The sequence below is a fragment of the Sphaeramia orbicularis genome, chromosome 4 (genome assembly GCF_902148855.1).
Source record: "Sphaeramia orbicularis chromosome 4, fSphaOr1.1, whole genome shotgun sequence".
Taxonomy (NCBI): domain Eukaryota; kingdom Metazoa; phylum Chordata; class Actinopteri; order Kurtiformes; family Apogonidae; genus Sphaeramia; species Sphaeramia orbicularis.
The window spans coordinates 36,311,996-36,326,060 of NC_043960.1; the positions used below are offsets into that span (position 1 = coordinate 36,311,996).

General features: G+C 34.4%; 1 protein-coding gene across 2 annotated transcripts; it reads right to left on the reverse strand.

Annotated features, from left to right (window-relative positions):
• Nucleotides 1–4,580: 4,580 nt before the first annotated feature.
• nmu (neuromedin U) lies at nt 4,581–8,632 on the reverse strand. 2 transcript variants are annotated; one of them, XM_030132585.1, is made up of 9 exons: nt 8,442–8,632; nt 7,176–7,231; nt 7,025–7,072; nt 6,829–6,882; nt 6,688–6,717; nt 5,752–5,826; nt 5,084–5,137; nt 4,958–5,000; nt 4,581–4,789 (listed from the first exon to the last, which is right to left on the reverse strand). In XM_030132585.1, exons 1-8 carry the CDS (start codon nt 8,587–8,589, stop codon nt 4,965–4,967), a joined length of 501 nt encoding a protein of 166 aa, XP_029988445.1. In that variant the 5' UTR covers nt 8,590–8,632; the 3' UTR covers nt 4,581–4,789; nt 4,958–4,964. The 2 variants fall into 2 exon arrangements, with proteins under 2 accessions (XP_029988445.1, XP_029988444.1); XM_030132584.1 differs by lacking the exon at nt 5,752–5,826.
• Between the last annotated feature and the right edge of the window lie 5,433 nt (nt 8,633–14,065).

A 14,065-nucleotide genomic window follows, 5' to 3' on the forward strand; every position in this document is an offset into this window, starting at 1 on the left:
CATGCCGAGTCAGAGGGAGGCGATCAACATCCAGATCTGGACTTAGATTACTCATACTGGACGTTCATCCCCTACAAGGAACGATACTATCATCTACAACAATCAATAACTTTGGTTTGTTTCATTTTTTACAGTTCCTTTGCGCATAAAGATACTTTTTTTTTTTTTTTTTTTACATATTTAGCCTATTTATTCATTTGTTTTAAATTCTAATTCTGCATCTGTTCTTTTAACTTATTAAATGAATAGGCTATGTGAAGTTGAAGTGACTCAAATGCAAAAAAACAATAAAATGTCATTACAGGCATGATACAGTCTAGTTTATGTGGGATATATAGGCCTAACAAAAATAAACCCAAACTTAATCCTGAAAGTAGAAAAGTATAGTTTCGTTTTCAAATTGAGGCCTTTTTTAGGATATACTGCACAAATACAGTACTGTACATATACTGTATACTATACTCTTTACCGCATATTATAGTGTGCTTTAAAACATTTGAAAAAGGTTTTAACGGCACATTCCAGACAGATTGGTTGAAAAAAAATGTACAGATACTTTTTTTCTTTCCTTTTAAAAATGTTTCTTCTTTACAGACAGTTTATCCAACAGCATCAGTCAATGAATCAATCAATCAATCTGTCAGTCAGTCACCCAGTAAATAAAATACTACTACTTCTTCTACTACAGATAATAATAATAATAATAATAATAATAATAATAATAATAATAATAATAATAATAATAATTGTAATAATAATAATAATAATAATAATAATAATAATTGTAATAATAATAATAATAATAATAATAATAATAATAATAATAATAATTGTAATAATAATAATAATAATAATAATAATAATAATAATAATAATAATCCATGATTGATTGATTGATTGATTGATTGATTGATTGATTGATGTACCTATTTAGTTGGATAAACTTGTCTTTAGATTACCTGTCCATCAGATTGAATAGCTTTATATCGGAGTCCAATCTCCGGCGTGGTACTCATCACCATGGCAACAGCTAAAGCCAATAAAACTGCAGTACCATTTTATTCCACAGCAGGGGAGAGGATGTGCCAGTAGCGCTGTGTCTTAAATTTCGGTGAACAAGAAATTAAAACGTCGATCATGTGAAACAAGGCTAATGAGGCATATCTTCTTAGAATGTTAACTCGATTGAGTCTTTTAAAAAGAAACTGAAAACCTTTTTGTTTAGACAGGCTTTTAGGTAGGGGGATGGGGTTTAATCACCATTTGCGTTTATGGTTTTATGCTTGTGTCTCTGAGTGTACCTGTATGTTTTTATACCTGTGTATGTATCTGTGTGTTCTGTTGCCTATGTATTTTACCTCTAATTTTAGTGTAAAGCACTTTGTGAAACCTTTCTGCAAAAAGTGCTATATAAATAAACTTTGTTATTATTATTATTATTATTATTATTATTATTATTATTATTATTATTATTATTATTATCATTATCATTATCATTATTATTATTATTATTATTATTATTATTGTTATCATTATTGTTATTATTATTATTTTTATGCTATAAGGCTACATATTCTTACGGATGTGAAATTAGGAGCATACATCCAGCTTCATGCATGAATGCAAAACAATGCAACAATGCAGGTTGTGTCCATTCAGCCTGGCACAGAAAGAGAAAGCAACACAATACCCTTATTTGACCAGAAAGTTAATGTGTTGTTTAACGAGCAAAGTGAATATATAAATAACGATTTCCTAGTCCAGTTCTGACACTATATTCATCAGTGCTCACAGCCTCAACAATTGACTGGAGTCCAAAATGAATTTTCGCAGTGGGGCTGCATTTTATTGAATTGGCCTGAAGTCCTGTAAAGCCCAGTATTTTACACCGTGGCTCATTTTGTTCCAGCATCTCTAAAAAGCCATAAAACACAATTGATGGCTGAATGTATATGTCGTCTATCTTGATGAAAGGATTAAGGATGCAGCCAAAACATGTTTTCTGTTTTATGTCAGTGTGTTATTGCTGAACCTTTAAGCATCTCCTGCTATGGTGTCCTGATTGGCTTTAAGTTGTCCATATGATCTAAATAGTGTATATCAGTGGATGTGTCATGCTTTCAAGCTGGTATGGATTATGTACCTGTAAGGAAAAGGTGGAATTGGCATTGACAAAATTCAGACAGGCCTCCTCCTTGCCCATTTTTAAATCTCTTCTTAAAACCCACCTGTTCTCCTTGGCCTTTTAACGCTCATGCAATGTTGACATTTTGTTTCTGTTTTTATATTTGAACTTGTTTCTTTTATTGATTTGATTTGATTTAATTTATGTTGTGCTTTTATTCTTCTGTACAGCACTTTGGTCTGCTGTGGTTGTTTTAAAGTGCTTTATAAATAAAGTTGGATTGGAATTCAGAGTTTAAATGAATAAAAACCTTGATGATAACAGCCTGATGAGTAATTCAGTTGAGTAATGAGTCTATTGCATCCACTATTGTAAGGTCATTTCTGCTTCATATGGATAGAAATGAGAGCCTACATTTTTAATTGGCTGGTTATATTGACATCTACTGTTGACATCAGAAATTACACTTTCCAGTTTGTGTTGTGTTGTATTTTACCATGATATGATGAACTGTCAAAAAGATGACCCTGCAGTTAAGAGTATCCTTAGTTACCTCCGCCAAGGAGGTTATGTTTTTGCCAGGGTTTGTTTGTTTGTTTGTTTGTCTGTTTGTTTGTTTGTTTGTTTTTGTTTGTTTGTTTGTTTGTCTGTCCGTTAGTGTGCAACATAATTCAAAAAGTTATGGACAGATTTGGATGAAATTTTCAGGGTTTGTTGGAAATGGGATAAGGAAGAAATGATTAAATTTTGGTGGTGATCGGGGGTGGGGGGGGCCCACGGGGGGGGGGCACGTTTGTCTGTCCGTTAGTATGCAACATAACTCAAAAAGTTATGGACAGATTTGGATGAAATTTTCAGGGTTTGTTGGAAATGGGATAAGGAAGAAATGATTAAATTTTGGTGGTGATTGGGGGTGGGGGGGCCCATGGGGGGGGGCACTGATCAGCCTTGGCGGAGGTCTGCGCTCTCCGAGTGCTTCTAGTTTGTGTTTTATTTTGAGAAGTTCTCCCTGTATACAGTACTGTGTAAAAGTCCTAGGCTGACATTAAGTTTGTTGGTTTAGTAAAGTTATAATGACCACATACATGTATTTCTCAGTCTCTGTATTAAGATACAATCTATATGAAGTATGTAGAGCAACAAAAACAAAAGTTTCAGTGAAAAAACAACTTATTTAAAGTGATAGTATTTAGTGTAACCTCCATTTGCACTTAATGTCTTCAACCCTTTTTGTTAAGAAAATATGAGATTTATTGCATTAACCCATAAAAACCCAAACATCCACAAAAACTACCTTGTCATGTAAAATGTTTAATACTTGTTGATCCACTAATCTTGTCAATACATGTAAATAATTGGTGTAAAATGCAGTTTGTCATCATTTCATGCTCATCAGATATGACCCATTTGGACATTCAGAGGCTCTGTAATGAACGTGGAAACACCATCATCTTCTACAACATTCATTCACCAGTAAAATTCATGGAGTTTGATAAGTGACAGTGAATGGAGACGCTTGTTTTATATTCAGTTAATGATATATTTTACAGAAAAAGTCACTCTTTCTTCAGTTTTGTCTGTTTATGATATAATAACCCTCAATTTTAATTAGAGCTTTAGTGAGCATTTACATAACCAGTGAATTACATATAGGAAAAACAGATTTTTACTGAAAAAACCCAAAATACAGAGTATAATAGCACAATAAATGGTGATAAATCATGTAAGAAAGGTTCAATACAAGGAAAAAATAATTTGGGAATGGCCACAAAAGTAGCACTGGGTCTTTATGGGTAAATTTTCTGATGTTTTATACCAGGCTTTATTCAACACATGTCAGATGTTTCTAATTGTTTGTGCTGCCTCTTGTCATGGGCTCAGTTGTCACATTAAATAGGGATTTTAACTTTTACAACCCATTTAGTTTTAGTTTCATATATGTTTAGTTTTCATATGTGTTTAATGGCTGTGCACATAATTCTTGTATTTTCTTGTTGTATCTGAAGAAAAGAGAATGAGAAATGAGAGAGTAGTGTTAATATAATCAGTTATTTCTGTAAAATAACGCCCCCCCCCCCATAATCCCAGTCTCTGTACTTATCTGTTTGTGTTTTTGGTTTAACTTGTTCTGCGTTATGTAGACTTTATGCATACATAAGGTGACAGGAAGAAATGCATAACAGAAATAAATAAATTATGAGCAGGCAGGGTTTTTAAATTGGGATTTATAATTTAAAAATGTGTTGTACATAGAATACATTCAGAGTGCTTATAAGAACAGTATGTATCTTTCTCCAGTTTAAACATGTATTCAAATAAACATTAAAGTTTGTGGTTAAAATACTCCTTATGTGCTTATGTGTGATTGTTTGTTTTACTCTATATTCATTAAAGATAATTCACATCAAATGTATTTCCTTTCTAAAATGTGTAACAAATCAAACTTACACAGCTATGCCTAATGACATTATAGCCGTTTTAATGCAAATGACACATATAACACAAAATAAAATCTGGACAAATCAATAGTATTTTAATTATACTTCTTGTGTACATTCAGACATCACTATACAGCAGTGGCAGAGGATCACTCAGTCGTGGTGCAGCAGCTCAGGTTTCAGGGTCTTTGTGGTTTCTGTACACTATGCTTCAAAGGTGGAGGCTCTATACACATTGATATGCACCATTAGATTGCTTTCAGAACATCATATATATTCTGCATAATACTGAAAATGACTTGTGATAGAATAGTTAAAAAAATTGTACTGTATTAGCAAAGATTTCAAATGACATTTTTGCAGAATTTTGAAAACAGATAAAAAAAAAACAAACCTTTTATTTATTCATACTCTAAGGATCTTCTTCCATTCCGTGGCTGCAAGTCCAAAATGAAAGGTTAGTGGATTATCATCATTTTGTCTCCAGGAGTTTATTAGTATATTCTGAGCATTTTCATACCCGATAGAGGAAGTAACCTCTGCTCTGGACTCCTCCAGGTCCCTGGAGTTCAGCCTGCAAATACACAAGACAACTGCAGGATTTAACTACTCAAGTCATCCGATACAACAGTGTACCCATCTTATTTATTGTACTATTGTGACTCTAGTGAAAAGGCAGTTTTTATTATTTGTTTTGGTGAAAGATGCCTTAAGATGCCTTTCTTGGGCAGCTTGCCTCATTAGGATTCACGTCAGAATTTTCCAAAACAAACGTTTTCCCCACATAATTCCTCTGTGTCCACTTTGTGGGATAAGTTCACCTGTCAGCTGCACTAATTTTAGACCATAATTACTCTCAGCTTGGGTAAGAACAACTAATGTAGACAGTGCTCGCACACAGAGTGAAGAGATGGCTGATATGAAACAGCAATATTGACACGTAAGCTCAGGAAGAGGAAAACACATCAACAACAGACGGTAGTATATACATTTAGATGGTTGACTCAGACATACTGTACAATATAGAGCAATATAAAAATTCACTTCAATTTTAACCTGTTTCTGTGTCCCAAAAACAAAGCATCTTGATCTTGATACCTTTGTTTTAATAATCAATAGCAGATTATGCATTGTTTATCAAGGGGAAAAATGGGAAATGATAGTAAAACTCATATGGGTGGTACATACGCTCATTGAGAGTCCCCTCTCTCTTCTGGTATGGAGTTGAGAAACAAGATGCAGGAGAGGGTGCAACACAGGGGTCTGACAAACACAAACAGAGCCAGACATACACAAACAGACATGAAAAACAGCTCCACCTTTGACAAAATACACAATATGGTTGAACACAGGGAAAGAGAAAAACCCCTTTTCTCTGTGGATAAAACACACAAACATGCAAACACAGAAACCTTATATAACTGCCTCCTCTGTGCAGCATTGCTTCCTTTCAGCTCCAGTGTCAGTGATTTAAAAAACAAACCTCACACAGCGCGTTACTCACAAACCAGTTATGGATGAGAGAAAAAGAATTTATATTTCATGCAAGAAATATGCTTTTTTTTTCACTTACAAAGTGTTGAATGAAGGGGGGCAGGTTTCATTAATATCATTTATTTTATGCAGACACTTGTGAAAATGTATTTAATGCGCTTAAATGTATTCGATATTTCACAATCCACTTCCACATCAGTGCATCTTTCACTGGTAGTGATAAATAAATTTAATACCTTTAACTGTTTCAGCGATGTCTAATTTTTTTAGTATTATTGTATTATGGCAGAATACAAGATCTAACTCCTCTTGTTTGCCATTTTGTATTTTTTGTACATTTTCATGGGGTATTTACCTCTATCTATCTATCTATCTATCTATCTATCTATCTATCTATCTATCTATCTATCTATCTATCTATCTATCTATCTATCTATCTATCTATCTATCTATCTATCTATCTATCTATCTATCTATCTATCTATCTATCTATCTATCTAAATACACACACACATACCAACAACTTACACAAACACACAAAAATAAACCAACATAAAATTGTCATTTGGATTATGGTTGGCATGAACTTCTTCAGTGGCAAAGTTCAAAGTAAGAAGAATTAATGCTTACTCTTTTACTATTTTCTCGTGTTTTCAGCTCCTGTTAAGACAAGAACAAAAGTGTGGGATGATGAAACTATGATTATCAATGTGTAAAAATATGTAATTATATGCATAAATACGTAAATACGCAATAAAATGTATATGGCACCTTCATTTTCTGAACCAGCATCAAGACACACAGCTCTCCCAGGGCATCAGATGCCTGAAACATGTTACCAGAAGACAGGAATGGCTGTTAAAACTAATCAATGTGCAATAAACATGTATTAATGAAGAAAAAGCTTGTTACCAAGACCACATAATTAATTTTTATTCTCTTTTTCGGTTTATTACAGCTAACTCACCGAGAACTTCATGTCTGCAGAGAGGTAGGATGAGCACACAGCATCTATCTGTGAAATATCACAGAGGATGATAATGGGACACACACAAAAAAAATAAATAAATAAAAAGGAAGAATAAAAACAAAAGGAAAAATAAAACAGAACCACATACCTGACTGAGTAGCTGCCTCTGATCTGTTGTGGTTTGTTGAAGTTCTGCTGGAGCACCTGGAATGGGTATAATTATGTTTAAAAAAATAAAAATAAATAAATAAATACATGGCAAAGGCGCTATATGTCAGTAGCGCCTTTGCCATGTTGTGATGATGAACAACATGACTGTTGTAAATGCTCTGCTTTGACATGATTGCACTTCGTGTCCATTAACAAGGTTAAAAGCATCTTCACAGAACATATGGTCCAACATGTTGATGCACAATGACTACTGCACCAGAAAGATTTGACAAATATTCATTCATCAAAACTAATAACCTAAAATTAATAAAACAATTTAGTTTGGTTATCAAATGCAGATGGTCATGAGCTTTTCTGCCTAAAAAATCAGTGCAGTTGTAACACGAGAAAACAAATCAGCACTAATGAGTATAATAACCACAAAGCCCATTTCAACTCTCACTTTGACATAAGTAAAATTGTGAAACATTTTCAGTGTACATTTATGCACACCATCTCTTGTGTTTCAGTGTCAGTCAGTGGACATTTTGACACACTTTTTACACAATGAGATCCTGGTTCTGTGCCAGTTTGACTTGACATCACACTGACAACGGGGGATGGATCAAAATCTTGAACTGGCACATATCATAATAAATTGAACACACAAAATAGAAAAAAAAGTAAGCAGCGAAGCAGTGCAAGATAAAATAGAATATGAAATGCAAGAAAAAGAAGACAAAATACAGGCGTAAACAGTTATAGGCTTTAATATATAGTGTGTTGTTAGAAAAGGTATGAATCTCTACATCAATATGTTGGCTTTATCAATTATACATATTTTACTTCAGTGTAACAGAAAACTCAAACCAGAAACTAAGATGTGATAATAAAATGACATATAATATGTATTTACTGTCACATAATAATTGTCATAATAAAGTATATATTTACATGTATATCCTGCATTTATTTTTTATGTAGCCTTTTTGGATTTAAGATTGAAAATGACTTTTGTCTTTGCTTGTTTTTCCTTTTCTGTTGATGATTTCCCATACTTTCCACCTTACCCTTTTGATACATGATAGTTTTTGAACGTTTGTGTGAAGGGAAAAAAAACTGAACTGAGAAAAATATGTACTTTCTGCGGGTAAAATCGAAGATAAATGCGGTCAAAAGCGCAAGTCATGCACTTTTTTTCTACTTTATAATGTATAAATGCAAGCATGGAAAAAAAAAAATAGTAAGGTAGTGTTTAACTTACTTTTGCAGACTGGGATGTTCAGGAGGAGTAGGGCTGCGATGGTGACGCTGACCAGACTGAGTGGGCTCATGATGCTGTTGCTGAGGCTGTACAGACTGCAGGCGGCTCCACGCTGCGCACGGTGGCTTTGGCACTGGAAGGTCCTCATCTCCTTCTCACTGGTTCTTTCTTTTGTCTTTTTGGTTGTGTTTGCTTGACTCCTGGCTCCTGTGAGAGGTCCTGTCCCACGTCAGAGAAATATGAAGTCTCGTGTCTACACCCCCCCCCCCCCCCCCCTCCCAAACACACACGCACACACGCACGCACACTACCACCACCACTCCTACCCCCCCACCCTCTCGCACGCGGACACTTCACTGCGTCATTAGAGCTCCGTGCGTAAAAGTTGGACGATTAAGAGATTTGATCAACAGGTAATGCTTCAGGAAGAGTGGAGGTATGAGCGGTGATGAAGTGATAGACGATTAAAACAGGAGTGAACAGATGTAAACTGGTCACCATCAGAAAATTAGAAGTGAAATTATATTGCATTTTATCTCAAATATAAAATATAAAATTTTCCATATTTTTTTTTTGACAACGTTTATTGTGTTTTATTTGTATGAAGATTATTCTGCTCAGCTGATGTTGTGAAACCTGCATTTTACATTTGGATTCAAGCTTCTGATGTGATTGCGAGTCTGCGGAAAGTACTGTGCAACAGATCTATCGATTTCTGTTCTACTTCTAGCAAAAAAAAAAAAAAAATCAAAGTTTTCAATGGTGCAATTTTCAGCACATCAGGGAGCCTTCTATGCTGTTCTTGAAAGGCAATTTACAGCCTTACTATAGCTCATTCTGTGGTTACAAACAGCATATGTTTAGAGTAGAGCAACAGTCATTCAATAAACATATGGAAACTGAGGTCAAACAACAGAAATCATTCCTTAACAATAGACTAAGATGTTTATAACCTTAAGTAAACTTCGTTGTTACTTAGTTTGGTTTAATGTGCTCTTCACTAGTGAACTGAGGTCAACATGTGAAGCATGCACACATGGTCCAGAAGTTTTGTCTTTCTCTCTGTAACTGTTGACTGTCCTTATTTTTCCTTTTAAAATGCAAACAAGTCAGGTTGTATCACCACTCTGATGTAACTGATGCTCCAAAAAAGAAAAGAAAAAAAAAACCCAAAAACAAACTAACTATTTTTTTCCAGTCTAGCTCAGCTCCCACTATAAATAATGACTATGATTGTATGAAATATGTCCTCATTTTCCACTTTGTTTGACTTCCATACATCCATACTATTGTGCAAAGTTAAAGCTTCTTCATCAATAGACTGACTCATTATCAGCTATTACACTAAATTACCATTTTGGTTAAATGCAGGTATAATGTGTTTGTCTCTAATACTATGTAAATGTTGATCTGTTACAATAAACCAGACACCATGATAAAAAGAAACTGTCTTGCTTCTTTAGAAAAACCCACGCTGAAAATACGATGAATTAGTTTATCATTACAAAAGGAGGTGAATTTATTTTCAGGTAATTGGTTTTATTGTTGCAAATACAGAGATGAGATTTATCATTATGCAATGAAGAGGAAATGTGGCACATCTGAAAAAAGCAGAACAAGAAAAAACGAGGACAATATAGATACTGTGAAATGGATTTAGAGGATTTATTGGGTCCATCCATCCATCCATCCATCCATCCATCCATCCATTGATTTCGAGGATTTACTGGATTCTTGTAAATATTAATGTCTTTGCTGTTACTATACATAATAAGAGGATGTATTTGTTTGCATTAAGTGGGGCTAGGCAGAAATGACCAAAAAAAAGCATTGGATAAAAATCTTATCTGGATTTATCACTTTCATTTCCAAATTTAAAAGTACAGGGTTATTTTTTTTTATTTATTTATTTTTTTATTTTGTAACAGGGAAAATGAAACCCAGTAAATGAGGGAGTAAAATAATGACAACAACTTACTTGACTTACTTAAAATAATGACAGTGATAATAAAACAAAACCCTTCTGACAAAAGGTTAAAACAAAACTTATGTTTTCATCACAATTTTATGACTTTGGAAAGTATGAATAGCCACAAATGGAGAGCACTGATAATTGAGCAAATCTATGGAGCCATCATACTCATCCCCACCCTTGTCATCCTCCTACACCAGCACTCAATGTCCTCTATAATATCACAGAATTAAGAAAAGCTCTGAGGGGTTAGTAGGCAAATGTAGCCTGCTCTACATGAGATCTTGTTTGTGCAGATATCTCACAGAAACATTCATTCGAAAGACACATGAAGACTCCATGTTGTTTCTGTGACTAGACCTGATGTATTTCTCATAGCTCCCATAGGTTCAGCATTTGGATGTAATCCAGAAATGTCATGACCTTTAAAGAGTTTTTTATAATGTTGACTGGCATTTGCACTCCGTAGTCTAACTGGTTTGGTTGAGTTAAAGCCCACAGGTACATGTGGGAAGGTTACTCTCTGTGTCAGTGTTTCATTAAGCCACAACACAGATTGTACTTGTTATTGTTTTTTGCTAATTCTGAGCTGTACTATGAATATGAAACTCTTGTGTTTTATTTTGTTACATCATCTTCCCTCTGTGCGTTCAGGGAACTTGCATGAGGAGCCAGGCTAGTGCCATCAATTAAGTGCCAAATCAAATGTCCAGAGGCTCATTTATTTCTTACACAACAGCTGTTTTTGTGTGTTTTAAATGATGTTCATTCACTGGAACAAGTCACACCCTCCTCCAAAGACATTTAGTTAACCCTATAAAAAAATGACTGCCCTCCAACTTTATTGCATTTCCAAATTGTACGATTCATGAAAGTTAAACTTTGTAAATATAAATATAAGTATATGTAAATGTATATGTTAGATATATAAATAGGAAATAGCTTTTTATTGCCCGTAACTAATATCATCTTATTAACTTCAATGAATCATAGTGTAGAATCTAAATGTAAATAAAATTCTCGTCATCAATCTGATTATTTTCTTCAACTCATTAGATGCTACTTAAGCAGAGTGTTTCATTGTGAGTTATGCAACGGAAACCCACTTACAGACTCATATTAGATCAATTCTTGTGCAAGAGTAACATATTGTGTTACAGTATAAGTATCATTATATTTTGTCATTATGCAGAAAATCATTCTTTCTCCACACATTTACTATTTCCTGTGTGGGAGGGGCCTGCCAAATGCAATATAAGCAAGCAATAAGCAGTTTCTATGATGAATGTGAAATGCAGAGATTTGCAGACGACTGTGTCCAAATTAACAATTACATCATGTTTTAAAACCAAAAGCATAACTGAAGTACAATTCATATTTTTTATATCAAAATGTAGGTGAACTACATAACTCTGATGTGCAAAATAAAACAAACAAAATACTAGAAAATACAACACACAGAATAACAGTAAAGGGACTGAAAACATGTAAAGGTGCTAAATATGATTTAGTTTGTTTAGCTTTAAGTTTTGAGTGATAAGGAGACACGGTTTTACACTTGGAGAGATTCTGTAATATAACTCAGACCTGACTTGAATTTCAGCTAATTGCTCCTCATCATCTTTATTATGTTTCTTGCTTTGCAGTCATTTTGGTTTTCCCTTTCATCCATAATAATAATCTTCTTTTATTTCTCATACCTCTGCAGCCCCTTTCTCCAACCTTACATAAACAGAAAAGCACTTTTGCCAATGCACACATGCACACACTTTAAATTACATGATTACTACAAAATCCCACATATGACTGACTTTCCTAACAACCAAAGAGCTCTATATGGAGCTGTGCTCATGTAATAGAAGCTCTCATGCTTACTTCATGTTTGGAAACCCAGCGTGTTGCTCTTATGTGTTATTTGGCAATGATGAATGATGACCTCACCTTGGGATAAGGTTATCAAAGTGGGACGCACATCACAAGATTATTCATTGCTGCCCATTCTGTTGCTTAGAAGAGCTCTTACTCTGAGGTTTGTTTGTACTGAAGATGTCAGGTGTCATTTTTTTCCTCTAGAATTTAACCACATGATGGGGTCAAGAGAAGATACCATAATTAGGAGGGCACTAGAGTCAACAAATGTTTGAAGAGGATGAGTTTGTGTTTGAAGTCAGTGGGGTCAAAAAGTTGACAGTAAAGAAATGATGAAAAAGTTTGTGTGTTGTTAGTCATGCCAATTTGTTTGTTTTTTCCTCTTTATATTTTTTCTGTATTGACTGCATCATAAATATGGGTCTAAAACAAACAGCACTGTTGATGCCTTCTTCAAGCATATTAAAAGGCTGCACAAAATGCCAACCAGATAGCAACTCAAACATTTCTGATTCTAAACAGAAATAGAAAATGCTATCAGTCCTTAATCACCAGTGTGAATGTCAAATGTAGATTACACAGATGTAATCATCCTCCCCTGACGCTGCACCACCAGTGTGAAAGCCCTTTTGTTTGCAAGCCACATCTGCATGTCATCCCCTTTATGTCACTGGGGCTCCCTCATCCACGTAGTGCCCTCCTGACAGGACAAGTTCATTTAATGGGAACATCTCTCACCTGCAGAATATTTATATTTCTCCTCTAAAGTGGCTGCAAGCAGAACTAGATTACTGAATAAAAACTGTATCCTACTGTTTCATTCATACAGTACCAAAAACATTATTGCCAATCCATCCAGCTTGATGTAAGTGTTTTTGTGCCGGTGTCAGTCTGTCTTAGGAACATCACCATCAGCCCTGACTACAGACCTTTGACATTCACAAAATATATACACAGAACATGCCCAGGTTGCGAAAGCAGCGGGTGAATCATGACTACAGTAAGCACAACATGTGATGAAACAGAAATGTTGAAGCAAGCATGGCTATGTGAGTGGTGTTTTAATTGTTAAAAACATGCACAACACCCTCTTGTTCTCTCTCTTTAAATTAGTCTTATTAGTTTAATTAAAAATAGTACAAAAAAAAATCTTACAGCACAGTTTATACTTTGTTTTTAATCTAATGAAGTGAGGGAATCTCCACCTGAAAAAAACTGGTGCAACTATTTGGATATTACAGTTCTTCAAAAGAGTCATGAATGAAATTAAACAGATTAAAATAAGGAGGATTGCTTACATAAAGATAAAGGTGTACATCAAAAGTTACTGTGAAATGAATTCCATGTAGAGGTGAGTGTCAATATAAATATCAACCCCCTTTTTTTGGCCTTTATGAAAAAAAATGACATGTTGTTTACAGCACATTATGAATGCTCTAAAACAGAAGCAGATTCTCCTGCAAAAGCATGTGTTTTTTTTTTATTACAGAAGGTCAGGGTACTCAAGCTAACTGATGTTTCTAAAAGACCTACATTTCTTATAACATGAACATTTTCTCTGTTTATTTCCATATTAAAGCAATAACTCTCTGTGCATACAATATCAGTGGATGTTACCACAAAATATCATTAATTTTACTGGAGGAACTGCAGTAAAATCCTGGAAGAGTCATGATGGTAAAGACAATGACAAGTTCCTGCAAAAAAAATGCACTGCAGAGACAAAATGGTGTGACACACCCTACACGCCGATACTTCAATCTTCAACTAAACTTAGTGACGT